The 13,873-nt window shown below is 36.7% G+C and overlaps 1 protein-coding gene across 5 annotated transcripts in view; it reads left to right on the forward strand.

Annotated features, from left to right (window-relative positions):
• map4k4 (mitogen-activated protein kinase kinase kinase kinase 4) overlaps window positions 1–13,873 on the forward strand; it is a 279,063-nt gene that overhangs the window by 224,917 nt on the left and 40,273 nt on the right. For 3 of the 5 annotated variants that reach the window (XM_087988113.1, XM_043691713.2, XM_087988112.1), the window contains 4 exons: window positions 2,042–2,223; window positions 3,638–3,761; window positions 4,683–4,853; window positions 13,356–13,473. In XM_087988113.1, the coding sequence (XP_087844239.1) occupies window positions 2,042–2,223; window positions 3,638–3,761; window positions 4,683–4,853; window positions 13,356–13,473 (595 nt within the window). The remainder of the gene's footprint in view (window positions 1–2,041; window positions 2,224–3,637; window positions 3,762–4,682; window positions 4,854–13,355; window positions 13,474–13,873) is intronic. The other 2 variants (XM_087988114.1, XM_087988115.1) reach the window with 1 other exon arrangement.

The raw sequence follows: 13,873 nt of genomic DNA on the forward strand, positions 1-13,873 counted from the left end.
CTCAATCACATGACCACTCACATGGGTTGCTGAATATTGTAGGGGGATGTGGTAAGATATGCCATTTTAGCAGTCTTCCTCATGTTTGCTTGCACTTTTAGTTGCACAGATTGATTTACTATATATACTCATGTATAGGTCAATCTCGTATAAGTCGACCCTTTATTTTGGCCAAAAAATCTTGTATTTTCCATACATCTTGTGTATAAGTTGACCCTACTATATCACATTAAATCGTATTCATTCATTCATACCAGTAGCTCTATTCATCACTCTTTGTTACTATATCGCATCTCCATTCATTCAAAACTCTGCTTACCACACTTGGGTTTACTACAGCATGTTTTGATTCATTCATTCATTCAGACTGGTACTAAGTCTGTCGGTACTTATCACGCTTTATAAAATGAGACGTCCAAAAGTTAATATTGTTAAAAAGTTAATTATTTTAATTGTGTCATTAAATCTAAATAAAAGTGTGATATATTAGTTACATACCGGTATATCTTTAATTCTTTGACAAATGTGTTAATATTGCTGAGGTTCATAACATATGAGTAAATGGAGAGAAACAGAAGAATTTGGCAGGAAAGTTCAAGATGTTTACACATTCAGAATTTAATAAATGTTTCATTTTAAGTATGCCATTATACCAGGCCATGATGATCTTTAACAGTGTGATTTTTCAGGATTTCAATGAATCTTTGACATGTTAAATTTTCATACCAGTCTCTTGCTTTTATCCGGTAATGACTTTTACTGTAACTCATTGTGTTTTTCTTCTTTACCCGGGATTAGTTGTGTGATCAAATCGACTTTTGCTAATATTACAGTATTTTGAACTGCACATGAATTTCAGCCCCTCAAAACTTGTGCCCGTGTATTAGTTGACCCCCTAATTTCAGCTTTTAAAAACCATCTTTAAAATTTGACCTATACACGAGTATATATGGTATTTGTTGAAAACTCCTGATGTGTATGCTTTTTTGGGGTTCCAGTCCATACTTTTAATAAACAATGTGTTCTGAGTTTTTGGATCATTGTTAATGTGTGTATGTTGGTTTTTTTATTCTGTTACGTTTTAACTACATTTATTTTAAGTGCAAAACATTAGAGTTAATAAACTCTAAATTTAATAGCAAACATTTGATTCCTTTTGAATATTTTTGTTGAGGATGACTATTTATCAAAGGCTGAAATACAGGGATACAATTAATTTGTTTTATCATGAGAAGTATGAAAAACAAATATTTTAATTGAATAAAATAAATATTTCGACTTGACCTCTATGATTTTATATTGTTTTAAACCAGCCATTTATGGCTGAAATTTTTGGAATGGCACAAAGTGCAGCAAATGGATGAAGAAGCTGTGTCAAATCATGCTGACTTATGCATAATTTTGTTTTGATGCTGGTTGAAATAGGGTGGAATTATTGTAAGTAAAGACTGTATTTTTACAGATCATTGTTTTGGCACTTCTCATTTAAAAAAAAACTTGCATTGAAAAGTAAATCCTTTGACTTCCCTGGTGTCTCAAACTAACTTAGTTATAGTGGAATTTGCATCTGGTTGAATGTTGCAATTTGCGGTTTAACTATTTTATGAAATAATTTTGGCCATTTCTGTATCAATCTCAACTTAAGTCCAGTGCCATTGTCTATTTATTCCATCTATTCTTTTTAAAAGGCTTTAACATCAGATCAAATTCCATGTATTTCTAAGATGCGTTTATACCTTTGCCTGCCTGAGTTCTTGCTTCTGTTGCTTTCCTTCACCTATGCATTTCAGTTCCCAGGCTGGTTTATTGTTTACTTAATTTACAAGGAAATAGTAAACTGTTAGATCATGAAAATATTTCCGGTCAATGAAAATATTTTACTTCAAGGATGTCCATATTATGTACAATAATAAAATTTGATCATGGCATGAAGTAAATTTTGCAGCTTTTTAGTGTTTCATAGCCTGTTGTTGACATGTCATTGTATTTGATCAGTGTAAACACCGAACCTCAATCGTTGGCAAATGACTTCATTTCTTAGTTTCAGGATCTTGCTGCTTTGGCTAAAGAGCTTCGAGCTGTGGATGATGTTCGACCTCCTCAAAAAGTTACAGATTATTCTTCATCAAGTGATGAATCAGGAACTACTGATGAAGAAGATGAAGATTTGGAACAAGAAGGGACAGATGAAACCGGACCTATGTCAGATGATGCTCGAGCAGTGTACGTAATTTTAGTTAATGGCAGTGATGAAAATAATTTATTTGTGACTCATTTCAAGAATTGGAAACGCTCGTAAGATAGAACTCAGCAGCATTATTTTGAATATCTCTTAAGAGCTGTTTCTTTGCCAGTTTTTCTTTAAAACGGAAGCTTAGTTTGAATTATATCTTGACACCTTACAGCAGAGAAAGAGGTCACTCATGCCTTCACTCAGGGTTGTTTTTTTTTTTTGAAAATTTCACACTCTGGCCTTTTGGCACAGAAATACTAAATTAGTCCCTTGAGTAAATGTAACAAATGGTCATTCTTGTTAATTCAGAAATCTGGTGATTGTTTTGTATTTGCCTAGGTCTGTCTGTCTGGTAATTTGCTGACTTTGAATACACTGATCAATGTTTAACTATTGTGATGACTTTGGGAATATTGGGGCTTCATGTCCAGTGCACTAGCCCAGTGAGGGGTGTCACCATCCTCAACTAACCTCTACTTTATGATTCTTATCCAATTGCATCTCCACATTACTGCTGTTCTTTTAATCTCATTATCTTTATTTTGCTCTGTTATGTAACATAATATGTAATATAATGCATAATATATAGCACTTCGTCGCATACTTTTGAAAGTTCTTGTGTGCAACATCAATTTCACCATTCAGCAACCCTCTCCAATATTTCATCTAAGAACTCAATCAAGTTAGTAAAACACAATTTGGTTTTAACAGATCCTTGCTGATTTTCACAGGCTGTACTTTTTCAAATGTCAATGAATATTTTCCTGGATTGTTACAGATGCTTTCCCAATACTAGTGCTTGGCTAACTGTATTTGCCAGGATTTTCCTCCTCCTTTTCCTGTTTCAACATTTCTATAATTTGCAAATGCCCTCTCCCCTGTCCTCTTGTACCGCCTACACATTTAAGGAGTTTTGGGAGATTTTAGCCAATGCCTCTACAATTTTAATCTTCCTTTAGTTTTTATGTTGGATGTATCTTAGCAGACGGGGTGACATTATTTTTGAACTCCCAGTATCCCCAATGTTTCTCCTTTACTGCTACATTGGCAGCACTTCGCCTCATGAAAACTGATGCAAAGAAGTAACTCACTACTTCAGCGAATGTATCTAATCCACTGAAGATCTTTCCCTTGGACTCAAATTTCCTTTGACTGCCTTTTTAATGCAATGCACCTTTTTCATATTTGCTGACATTACAACATTGGTATGGTGTAATAAAATAAGTTGAAATGTGAAGCCATTAAAATGGGTGCAGGTAATTTGCATTGTTGTTACACATGTCTTCAGTATGACTGACTATGAATGGCCTGAACTTCGAATTGGATTCTACAACTTCACAATTTAACTGAATTTCCAAAATGTTCTCAATTACATACTGTATATGTCTACATTTTTTCTATCAGATCTTCAAAACTGAGCAATGGTGAAACTGAATCAGTGAATACGATGATTGTTCATGATGATCTGGAGCTGCTGGCTGAAACGCCTGTTACTCCCTCTAAAGATGGCACTTTAATTGTTCGACAGGTACCGTATTTCAGACAAAGATCTGCCTTTTGTCTATTAACTCTTACTGAGCAGAATGTTTTGTGCTATTTTTCATGTTAATACCTTAGCAATTGATATAAATGTATCAGTTCTTCAGTCTAGATTTCCTTTTTTATTTAGCACAAAAGATATTCTTATTTTTTTCTATTTGCTGCAGTTGTCTTGCATGTGTTACTATGTCCATCTTGGAAGTTAAAACCTTGAGTTTAGATGGACAGGAAGTGACTGCAGAGAAAAATGATAGATGCACAATGTTCATTTCTAAAGTCTGACACCAGTTCATGATGTTTTTAAATTAAACTAACCTGTCTGTAAGCCATCATTCATGTAAGTGTTTTACTCTAACTTCAGACATTTTTTAAAAAAACTAAAACCTCACATTTGCAGCTGTAGTTAGGTAATTCCATTTTTAACTCCATTAAGCAGCATTGCTACAAAAATGGAAACACCTACAGAGTGACATATTGATTTTCCATACTACATTCTCTTTAAATTCCATGACATTAGTTATTACAAGCAATTTAAATTATTAATTACCCAACAGCACATCAAGTACATGCTGTAATGTTTGTCACTTTTGGAGTATTTTACTGCTTCAGATCAAATTAACATCTTACATTTCCATCTAAGAGAGCTTTAGAATTTAGGTAACGTGCAATATTTTTATTGAAACCACTGCTGAATTTGTAACTAGTCTTTGTTCTGCCTGGAGTAATGTGAAGTGCTTATCTATTGAAGTGGTTTTGTCAAATTATACCAAATTTACTTGTTAGAACTAGTTGTGCTGCGATAAAAGCTGAAAAATCCAACTTTGCATTAACTCTTCTGCCAATTAACTGTTAGGGTGATAGGTATTCAAGCAACTCTTCAGCAAGACAAGTATGCCTGTTTTTTCTACAGAGCGCAGGTGAATTAAAGCGTGCCAGCCACCATGAGAGTAATGGCTTTGCAACCCGCATTCACCTCTTGCCAGATCTCATACAGCAAAGCCATTCCTCCACCTCCCCAACCAGCCAGCAGTCTCCCATCATGCCCCCTCAGCTGCCCCAGGACGAGCTCACTACTAATGAGGTATGTTTGACACGATAGCCGGCTGCTGTTCTGGCATACCACTCCTGTAAACTAGTTAGTCACAACAGCACTCCAGTCAATCTCAATGCTTCTCATCTTTAACTTTTTCTGTGTGTCAGTTCTACACTGCTATTGTCTAAAACACTAAATCCTCTTACAGGGTAGAATGTTTTAATTCCAAAACTTGCCAGTTAATGAATATTATAAAGTTTGATTTGTAAAATGAGAACAAAAATCTCAGTCATTCACTATTGCCACTGAGTTAAGAAAGCTGACTAATCTGACTTTGAGTTTTGAATTGGACTTGAAATTCTAAATATATTTTTCTAAGAACATGGGCATGACATGTAGCCAAACACAACTGTATTCAAGAAATATTCTGTTCCAGCAGGTGATGTGATTGGCACTCATAGGCTTTATGAATGGCAATTTACCACTCGCTGCAGATTTCCAGTTAACTGTGATAGGAGAAAATGAGGACTGCAGATGCTGGAGATCAGAGCTGAAAATGTGTTGCTGGAAAAGCGCAGCAGGTCAGGCAGCATCCAAGGAGCAGGTCCTGAAGAAGGGCTCATGCCTGAAACATCGATTCTCCTGCTCCTTGGATGCTGCCTGACCTGCTGCGCTTTTCCAGCAACATATTTTCAGTTAACTGTGATACAATTGTGAACGGAAATACTGAAGCTGATATAATGTGAAGTTATCCATATGTATGTCTAGATCTCAATGGGGAAAGTAAGCTAGATTTTATTCAGCAGAATGACAATTAGTTACAATAAATAGAAATTTCTCACTCGTGCTCTCCTTCAGTTAATGACCTGATCCATCTATTAAAAATTATAACTATAAAACATCCTAATATTCAAAAGGTATTGTACATTTCATTCGATCTGTGAATTAATGCAATCTGACCTTGTTACATAAAGGGAAAACACTCAAGTCAACTTTTGCAATCAGTAAGCCTTGAGGAAATTGTTTTATTGAAAGTTTTAAGACCTTTTAAAAATGAAAGTTCCATACATGAGCGAAAGGTTTAAAATAAGCCTGACTGCTCCATGCATGCATCCCAAAATTACTCCATCCCTTTATTCCCTCTAACAGGTGAGGCAGAAATTTAAAAAACACTTGTAATTCTTGCTCTCACACATGCCCTAGTTCTCCCCCTCCTCCCATCACCATCTCTCCTTTTTCCTCCCTCTCCCTGCCCCATCCTGTCCCCCTCTCTTCCCCTCCTCATAAACTCCCTCCTCCCCCATTTCCCACATTGTCACCTTTCATGCTCTTTCACCATCTTCTCCTGTCCCATCTGTCACCCCATTCTTGCCCTCCTTTCTTTCTTCCTGTTCCCAACCCCTCTCTCCCTCTCCCTGTTTGCACCCCTCTCTCACTCTGTGTGTCTGCCAACCCCTATCTCTGCCTCCCTGTCTCTTTTTCCTTCCAACTCTCCGCCTGCATCTGCTCCTTCTCTCTTTCTCTGTTTTGCCTGTTCCTCTCTCAGCTTGTCTGCCCATCTCTTGTTTTAACTCTGGGTTGAGGCCCATCAGGATGCGGGAGCCTGTCAGCCCACAGCTCCAGTACTTCGTTTAATACTACAACCCTACTATTAGTAATTTTCCTGTGTCTCGGCTCCCTTCCATGTCCTGATTCAGAGCTATTGTGGAGTGTGCCAGTTGTTCGTTATTCCTCCATTATATGACATAAATTATTCCTGTCTAACTTATTGATTTTCTTAGAAAAAATTTTAAATTAAACTACCTCTCAACTGTTGCAGTTCAGTGAAATGCATGCCTTCTCATAATTTATCCTTTAAATCCCTAATATAATTTCAGTAAATTTACAATGTGCACCGTTCAAAGTTATGTATATGGTTTGGTGCCATAACTAAATACAGTACTCGAGATGAGGACAGAATAGAACTGTATAATTGAAGTAAATCTTCCTCACTTTATAAATACCAGCATTCCATTTGACTTGATTTTCATTTTTGTACCTATTCACTATCCTTCAGTGATTTTTGTGCGCACACCCACAAAATCCTCTGCCCTCCTCAGTTGCTAGGTTGTTGCATTCAAGAAAATACTCAGATGTCAGTTTCTTAGGTGGATAACAGTAGGACTTTGTCACATGACTCCCGTCTGTCCCCACTTGTGCAATATCTGCAGGTCCATTTGTAACTTTCTGTTTCTATTGAAAGAACTTAATCTTAATTGTCATCTGAAAATTTGGCTGCCCAAATCTCTTCATATTTCCAAGTTATTCATGTATTAGTTGAAAGGTTGAGACCCCAGTACAGATCACTCTGCACTGTAATGTGCCACATCTTGCTTTATACAATGGTTTACCCAATAATTTTATTGCAGTTTACTCCCTCAATTTTGACAGTAGTACTAAGTTTGGTTTCTTGTCGAGAGCGTGGTGCTGGAAAAACATAGCAGATCAGGCAACATCTGAGAAGCAGGAGAATCGACATTTCAGGCATAAGCCCTTCATCAGGAACCTTATTGTGCACTAAAGGATTTGCAAGATTAATGAAGATTAAGGAACAATGTATTAAAATTCTTACAAATCCATTGATTTTGTATTTTCTAATATTGAGTATTCAATTAGGATCGAACAATGCCATTTTTGGGTTGGAGATTCTGAGGAACAATTATTTAGAATATCAGAGTGATCAGGGATAAATTATTCTGCTTTGGGTTCCAATAAGACATAATTGCTCTCGAGTTGGTGTGTGTCTTTGTCAAACACCCTGCCCATTCCGCACTCAATGATCAAAAAAAGGAAAATGGCACTATGATACTTGGTGCTTATGAGAAAATGAAATCTCAAACTGTTATAACCACCAAGTTAATTTTGTATTAATATAATGGGTGGAGAGAAAGTGAACACTGTTTGCTTTACTAAGGAAAGTTTTCTTTGGCTGAAAAAAGATGACTAGGTAAGCATGCAGTGCTATTTCAATCACAATCTTCTGTATTCCATTTCAATCATTTTGGAGTAATCATCCTAGCATTTATAAGCATTAAACTGGCAAGTTTTATTTGCTTTTTGAAGTATCATTGTCATTTCATTTCATTTCACTAATATTCTCATTTCTTGTTTAACCACTTTTCATATGTTTTGTGCTTCTGCAATCAGACTTGTATGTTTTGGTTAGGGAAAAGCAATATTAACCCTTTGATCACTGCAGTCACATTTCTGCATCACAATTTAGTTGGTTAGACTTTTTGTTTCCCCCTGAAATTGCGGTGTATTATTTGGCTCAGCAGATATTGCTAAAATTCCAATTCCAAGATTCAATCAAAGGCAAGATCAAATTGACGGGAAGTTCTCATGTTGAGTTTAAACACAGCCATTGACCACTTGGACTGAATGGTCGTCTTGTTTTAAATCCTAACTATTAAATTGTTTCATTAAGTTTTGCTATTTTAACATGCAAACTTTTCTTCAGTGTACTTTTGGAAGTATACATATTTAATGAGAAAGACATTCAGTAGTCAGAGGGTTAAATGTAATAAAATGTCATTCTCCAGTTTTGCAAAAATAACCCACTTTTCTTAAGGATTTTATACATATACCATAAATGCATTTGTTTCACTTGATAAGTTCATACTCCCTGCTGGTTCACATAATCAGTCCTCACCTTTCCTCTCTCATCTCCTTAGCAACCCTGGCTGTAAGATGTTTCTGTTTCTCCCGCCATCCACTATCTCTGGCCTGCACTTGCCCCTTCCCCTGAACTTTGTCATCCTTCCTTTTCTCTCTCTGACTCAACTGGAATCTCAACCTGCAGCTGCCCCATTGAACCCTTCTTGAATATGATTTTAATGCCATTTGTACGATAGTTCTGGGTTATTTTTGTGAAAATGGGGCAGTTCCTTTTACTGCAAAGTAGAATGTACCTGAAATTTCAACTTTGGAAGACTTGGCTTCATAATTCTGTTTTGTGTAAAGTAAAGCTAAGGTAAAACTTATAATTAGAAATAGGTTTTGGTCTGAAGTATGTATAATGTTTAGTATGGAGGAATATCGGATTGAATTTGAGGGATCTGAACTTTCATGAGTACAATCCAGAGTGGTTTAGCAACATTGTTGTTGTAAATATATACATCAATGATGTTCTAGCATGTTGTTGGACTTGAATTCTAGTAAGATCTCTTTCTAAGTTGCATCAGCTTTCATATGGTGAAACACATTGGAAAAATGAGCAATTTAACTTTTTAATTAGATTTTGCAAGAAGAGGCAACTATTTTAAGACTGCAAGAATTTAACTTAGTATTTTAGTTTGATGGTATCCAAGATACCCGTTAGAAAGTCACTGTTTACAGTAGTACCCCTTAAATGAGAAGTTCAGAAAAGTGTGAATACATTGTTTTGATGCTGATTAGTTTAGTGTGCTGTAAGAAATATGTGTAATTGGGTAAACTTGGCAGCAGCTGCATGCACATAATCCAAACCAGATCTTTATTTTTACATATATATATACAAAATAATCACTACATGGTTGCATGGAAAATTTTTAGTACTAAAATGTAATGTTTTTTGTAACTTTCTCCTGTTTGCCAAATGTACCTTTTGGCATTTCTTAGTGATTATATGGTACACTCTATTGGTTCAATTAGTCTTCAAAGGACTTACTAATTTTATAGATTTTCATTTTATTACTTATGACATACAAACTTCTAAAATACAAAATGTCTTAAACACATTTCTGAACAATTGCGTTTAATTATGTTTGCAACTTTAATTGTGACAACTCATGCAATTTGCATTGGAAATGAGGTGTAGCAGTGAATTTCATAAGGCATTCAACATTTCTCATAATTAATATAAGGTGAAAAGCACTTGCGCTTTTCATTTACAGAGCTGTTTTAGTCTCTGCAACTTTAGTCAGGTTTTAACCGATCGCTTTATTTGAAAGGTTTGATTTAAACATTATAAAACTAGTTAATATACAATCTTGTATCCCCTTCAAAAATGAGCTGCTTCCTTCCACTTGAGAACCTGTTGATGTAAAGTGTAAACTAATTTTACTTTGGAGACATTCAAATAACCACAATTCTAAAATGCAGTTGCAATTTTTTCCTTATGCATAAAGAGAGTGGTTGATAAATAAACAGCCAAAGAATGTGGTGCTGGAAAAGTATAGCCAGTCAGGCAGCATCTGAGGAGCAGGAGAGTTGATGTTTCGAGCATTCGTTCTTCTTCAGGAATGAGAGGGTGGCCCAAGGGGGCTGAGAGATAAGTGGGAGGGGGTTTGGGATGGGGGGAAGGTAGCTGGGAATGTGATAGATAGATGAAGGTGAGTGGTGAAGGTGATAGGTTGGAGATGAGGGTGGAGTGGATAGGTGGGTAGGAAGATGGGCAGGTAGGACAGTTCAAGAGGGTGGTGCCGAATTGGAGGGTTGGATCTGTAATAAGGTTGGGGGGGTGGAGGAGAAGTGGGGAAACTGGTGAAATTTACATTGATCCTGTGTGGTTGGAGGGTCCCAAAGTGGAAGATGAGACGTTCTTCCTCCAGGCATTGGGTGGCTAGGGTTTGGCGGTGGAGGAGCCCCAGGACTTGCATATCTTTGGCGGAGTGGGAGGGGAACTTAGTGTTTGGCCACAGGGTGGTGGGGTTGTTTAGTTCGTGTGTCCCAGCGATGTTCTCTGAAACGTTCCACAAGTTGGCGTCCTGTCTCCCCAATGTAGAGGAGACCACACCGAGAGCAATGGACTCGAGATGATGTATGTGGAAGGATCCTTTGGGGCCTTGCACGGAGGGGTGGGGGGTGCTTTTCCAGCACCACACTCTTCAACTCTGATCTCCAGCATCTGCAGTCCTCATGTTTTCCCAAATAAACAGCCAAGCAAATATTAAAATATTTATCAAATCTGCAAATGTCAATAAGATCCTTCACATATGCAAAATTCTGGGGATATTAGAAAAGTTCAGCATGTCAACAGCTTCTGTGGAGAGAGAGAGAGAGAGAGAAAAGCAGAGTTAGTGTTACACCTCTACATGCCATCATCAGAACTGGGAAAAATTAGGACTGTATTAGATTTTGGACAAGTGAAGATGGGGATGAGACGAATAACAAAAAAGCAGCTCTGTGATGAAATGGAGAGAGGAAGAAATTAAATGAGAAAAAGTTTAATTGTGCAAGGTCAAAGGGAGTTGTTGTGAGAAAAATATAGAAATGAAAGATCTATCTCAAGGGGATACGAATCGCAGAATCCTGAATTAGTATTGTCCAAGAGCATAGGAAAAGGGGATGAGAGACAAAAATGAGGAAGGGAAAAAATTGGGGGGGAAGAAAAACAAACAATGGGGACAGACATTATAACAGATAATTGTGGAACTTCATGATGAGTCCAGAAGGTTTTCAAGTGTTCAGTAGAAAGATTAGGTGCTCTTCAAGCTTATGTTGAGTTTCATTAGAACACAGCACATATGCAAGATACAAACATCAGCATGCGTGTTAAGTGGCAACTTAAAATAACAGGCATTATTGGGCCCAGGTTCACACTTGTAGACTGAAAAAGAAGACTTGGAACAGAGTTGTTTCAACAAAGTAGTCATGCAGTCTTCATTTAAGCTGTCCAGTGTAGAGTAGACCAGTTTATGGGCAGTAACTATAATATGTCAATTTTTTTAAAAAAACAGAAGAAAACCATTGCTTCATCCCAAAGGTGAGGCTTTCATGTAAATAGCACAGGTGAGGTTACCATTTGTGGCCCACTCTTACTTGCTGCTGACTGGTTAGCTGAGATGATAGAGCAAGGTGCTAATAACATCAAGGTCGTTGGTTCAATCCCCATACTGTCGAAAAAACATGAAGAAGAACAACTTAGCATTATGCTGAGTTCAGTGATTCAGGTGGGTGAGTAAGAGAATGAAGCTGATGGTTTTACTAAGGTCAGATTTTTCAAGGTTGGTCCTTTCTCCTCAACTGCATGTTTCTCCCTACCTTGTTTGGCAAGGTACATCAAGTTTTTCTGTTCTATTTCATATACTTGTGCACTCAGCCATTTCCCCCCAGATCAGTGATAAGGCGTATCATCGATCCCACTAGCCTTCATGTTTGACAGATCAGTCTCTGCCTTGATGCCATCTCTGGAATGATCCCATCACCAAATACAATTTCGGCTCACTTCCCTCTCCTCATTACCTCTACAAAGCCCTTGTTCAGTCTGCAATCAGTCCCAACCCTCCTTTCCTTCTTAAAATGTAAGTAGTTATCCAGAAAATGCAAATCTTGCCCTTTTATGTCTTTCCTCTTTCATGGTTTAAGAAGCAAAATACACTTTTCAGATGAAACGGTGATTTCCCTGTTATTTTTCAATTTACTATACTGTATTCACCATTACTGTCTAATATTTACGTTGGGCAGACCAAATTTAAACTGGGTGACCACTTCTCTCACTCCTCAACTGAGCATCCCACTCTCACCTATTGCTTGGCCGAATGCAGTGCACTGGCACAAGTTTGAGGAAAGGCACTTCTTTTGTCTTCTTGCTTTACAATCTCTAGGATAATCATTGATTTCAACAATTTTAGATGGTAACCTCTGCCCCCATTTTGTTTTATTTCACTTTTTTTTAACTTTATTTCCATCTGCTTTGCTTTCAGTTATTTATGATCCTGCTGTTCATACCACCTCTTGACATATCTTCTGTTCATTAATTTGTTTCATTACCACAATTATATTTGGATCATTCACCCTTATGTCATTTAATCATCTCTCTTTCATATCCTTTTGCTGGCATTACCTTCCCTGCTTTTGCTTGCTCAAAACCTAATACACTTCTAACTCTGACCAATTCTGATGTAAAATCATGGACCTAAAATATTAACTGTTTCTTTCTCCACATATGCTGCCATATCATGTTTCTTTCAGTGTCTAAATAACCGGTCTTATTGAAATTGTGCATTGTTAAAATGTTCAGTTACCCAAAACTGACACTGAAACCAATAACTGGGTAACACAGGTTTACATTTGGAAGTAAGTCAATGTTTGATCAAATTTATCAAGTCTAAATTATGTTAAGCTATTTACTCTAGAAGGATTGGTGTGTTTCTTTGGATTATTAGATATGCTGGTCAGAGTTTTGTTTACACCTTGTCTGCAACATTTTATATATTTATAATATGCAACTTAAGTTTGAAGTTAACACAATTTTAGGTTAAAGTATGTTTTTCTGTGCAGAATTCACAGTTTGCTTCTTCATTTATATGCTAAGTTAAAGAATGTAACAATCTATTTGGCGCTGGTTTGTGTGATAGGCTCATGTCAGTTAACTCATGACATTAGAAAGTTATAGAATTGTGATAAGTTAGTGCAAAGTTAGCTTTTAAAAGTAGATTGATCATGTGAATGCTTGCTGTTATATATGTAAAATGATTAAATTCAGAAACGTGCAATTTCAAATAACAGTGGATCTCTCTCAAGTGTATTCTGCCTTGTCTTTTGCCTCTTCTAATTTTAATTCACTTTAATTGAATGTTCCTATTATAGACCCCATCAGCAGGAAATACACTCCAGAAACACAAATCATCATCTTCATTCACACCATTTATAGATCCCCGATTATTGCAAATATCCCCATCTAGTGGAACCACTATATCTTCAATGGGTAAGTGATAAAATACAGTGCATTTGTCATGATATAAAAGATTATGGTGACTGTAATTCACTTTGTAAAGGAAATGCAATTGGAAGGATCTGCTGCAATAAACATCTTAAAACTTTGAATATATGTTCCCATTGTTCTCAAGTGGGTTTGGACACGTGAAAGATATTGTAACAAGTCTTGGATTTATTAATATGAATTAGACAGAGTGAAAAAGGCACAGACATTTCATTAGAACAGTTTAAAGGTAAAGGGTGGACAGTGGACCAAATGGATACCTCTTATGCTGTGATTGACCACCTTTCAATTCAACGTCTAAACAAAAACAAAACCAACGAACTGCAGATGTTGGAAATCAGAAACAGAAACAAAAATTGCTGGAAAATCCCTAAGTCTGGCAGCA

The sequence above is a fragment of the Chiloscyllium plagiosum genome, unplaced genomic scaffold, assembly GCF_037043375.1.
Source record: "Chiloscyllium plagiosum isolate Xiang-an unplaced genomic scaffold, Cpla_swu_hap1 HiC_scaffold_6, whole genome shotgun sequence".
Taxonomy (NCBI): Eukaryota; Metazoa; Chordata; class Chondrichthyes; order Orectolobiformes; family Hemiscylliidae; genus Chiloscyllium; species Chiloscyllium plagiosum.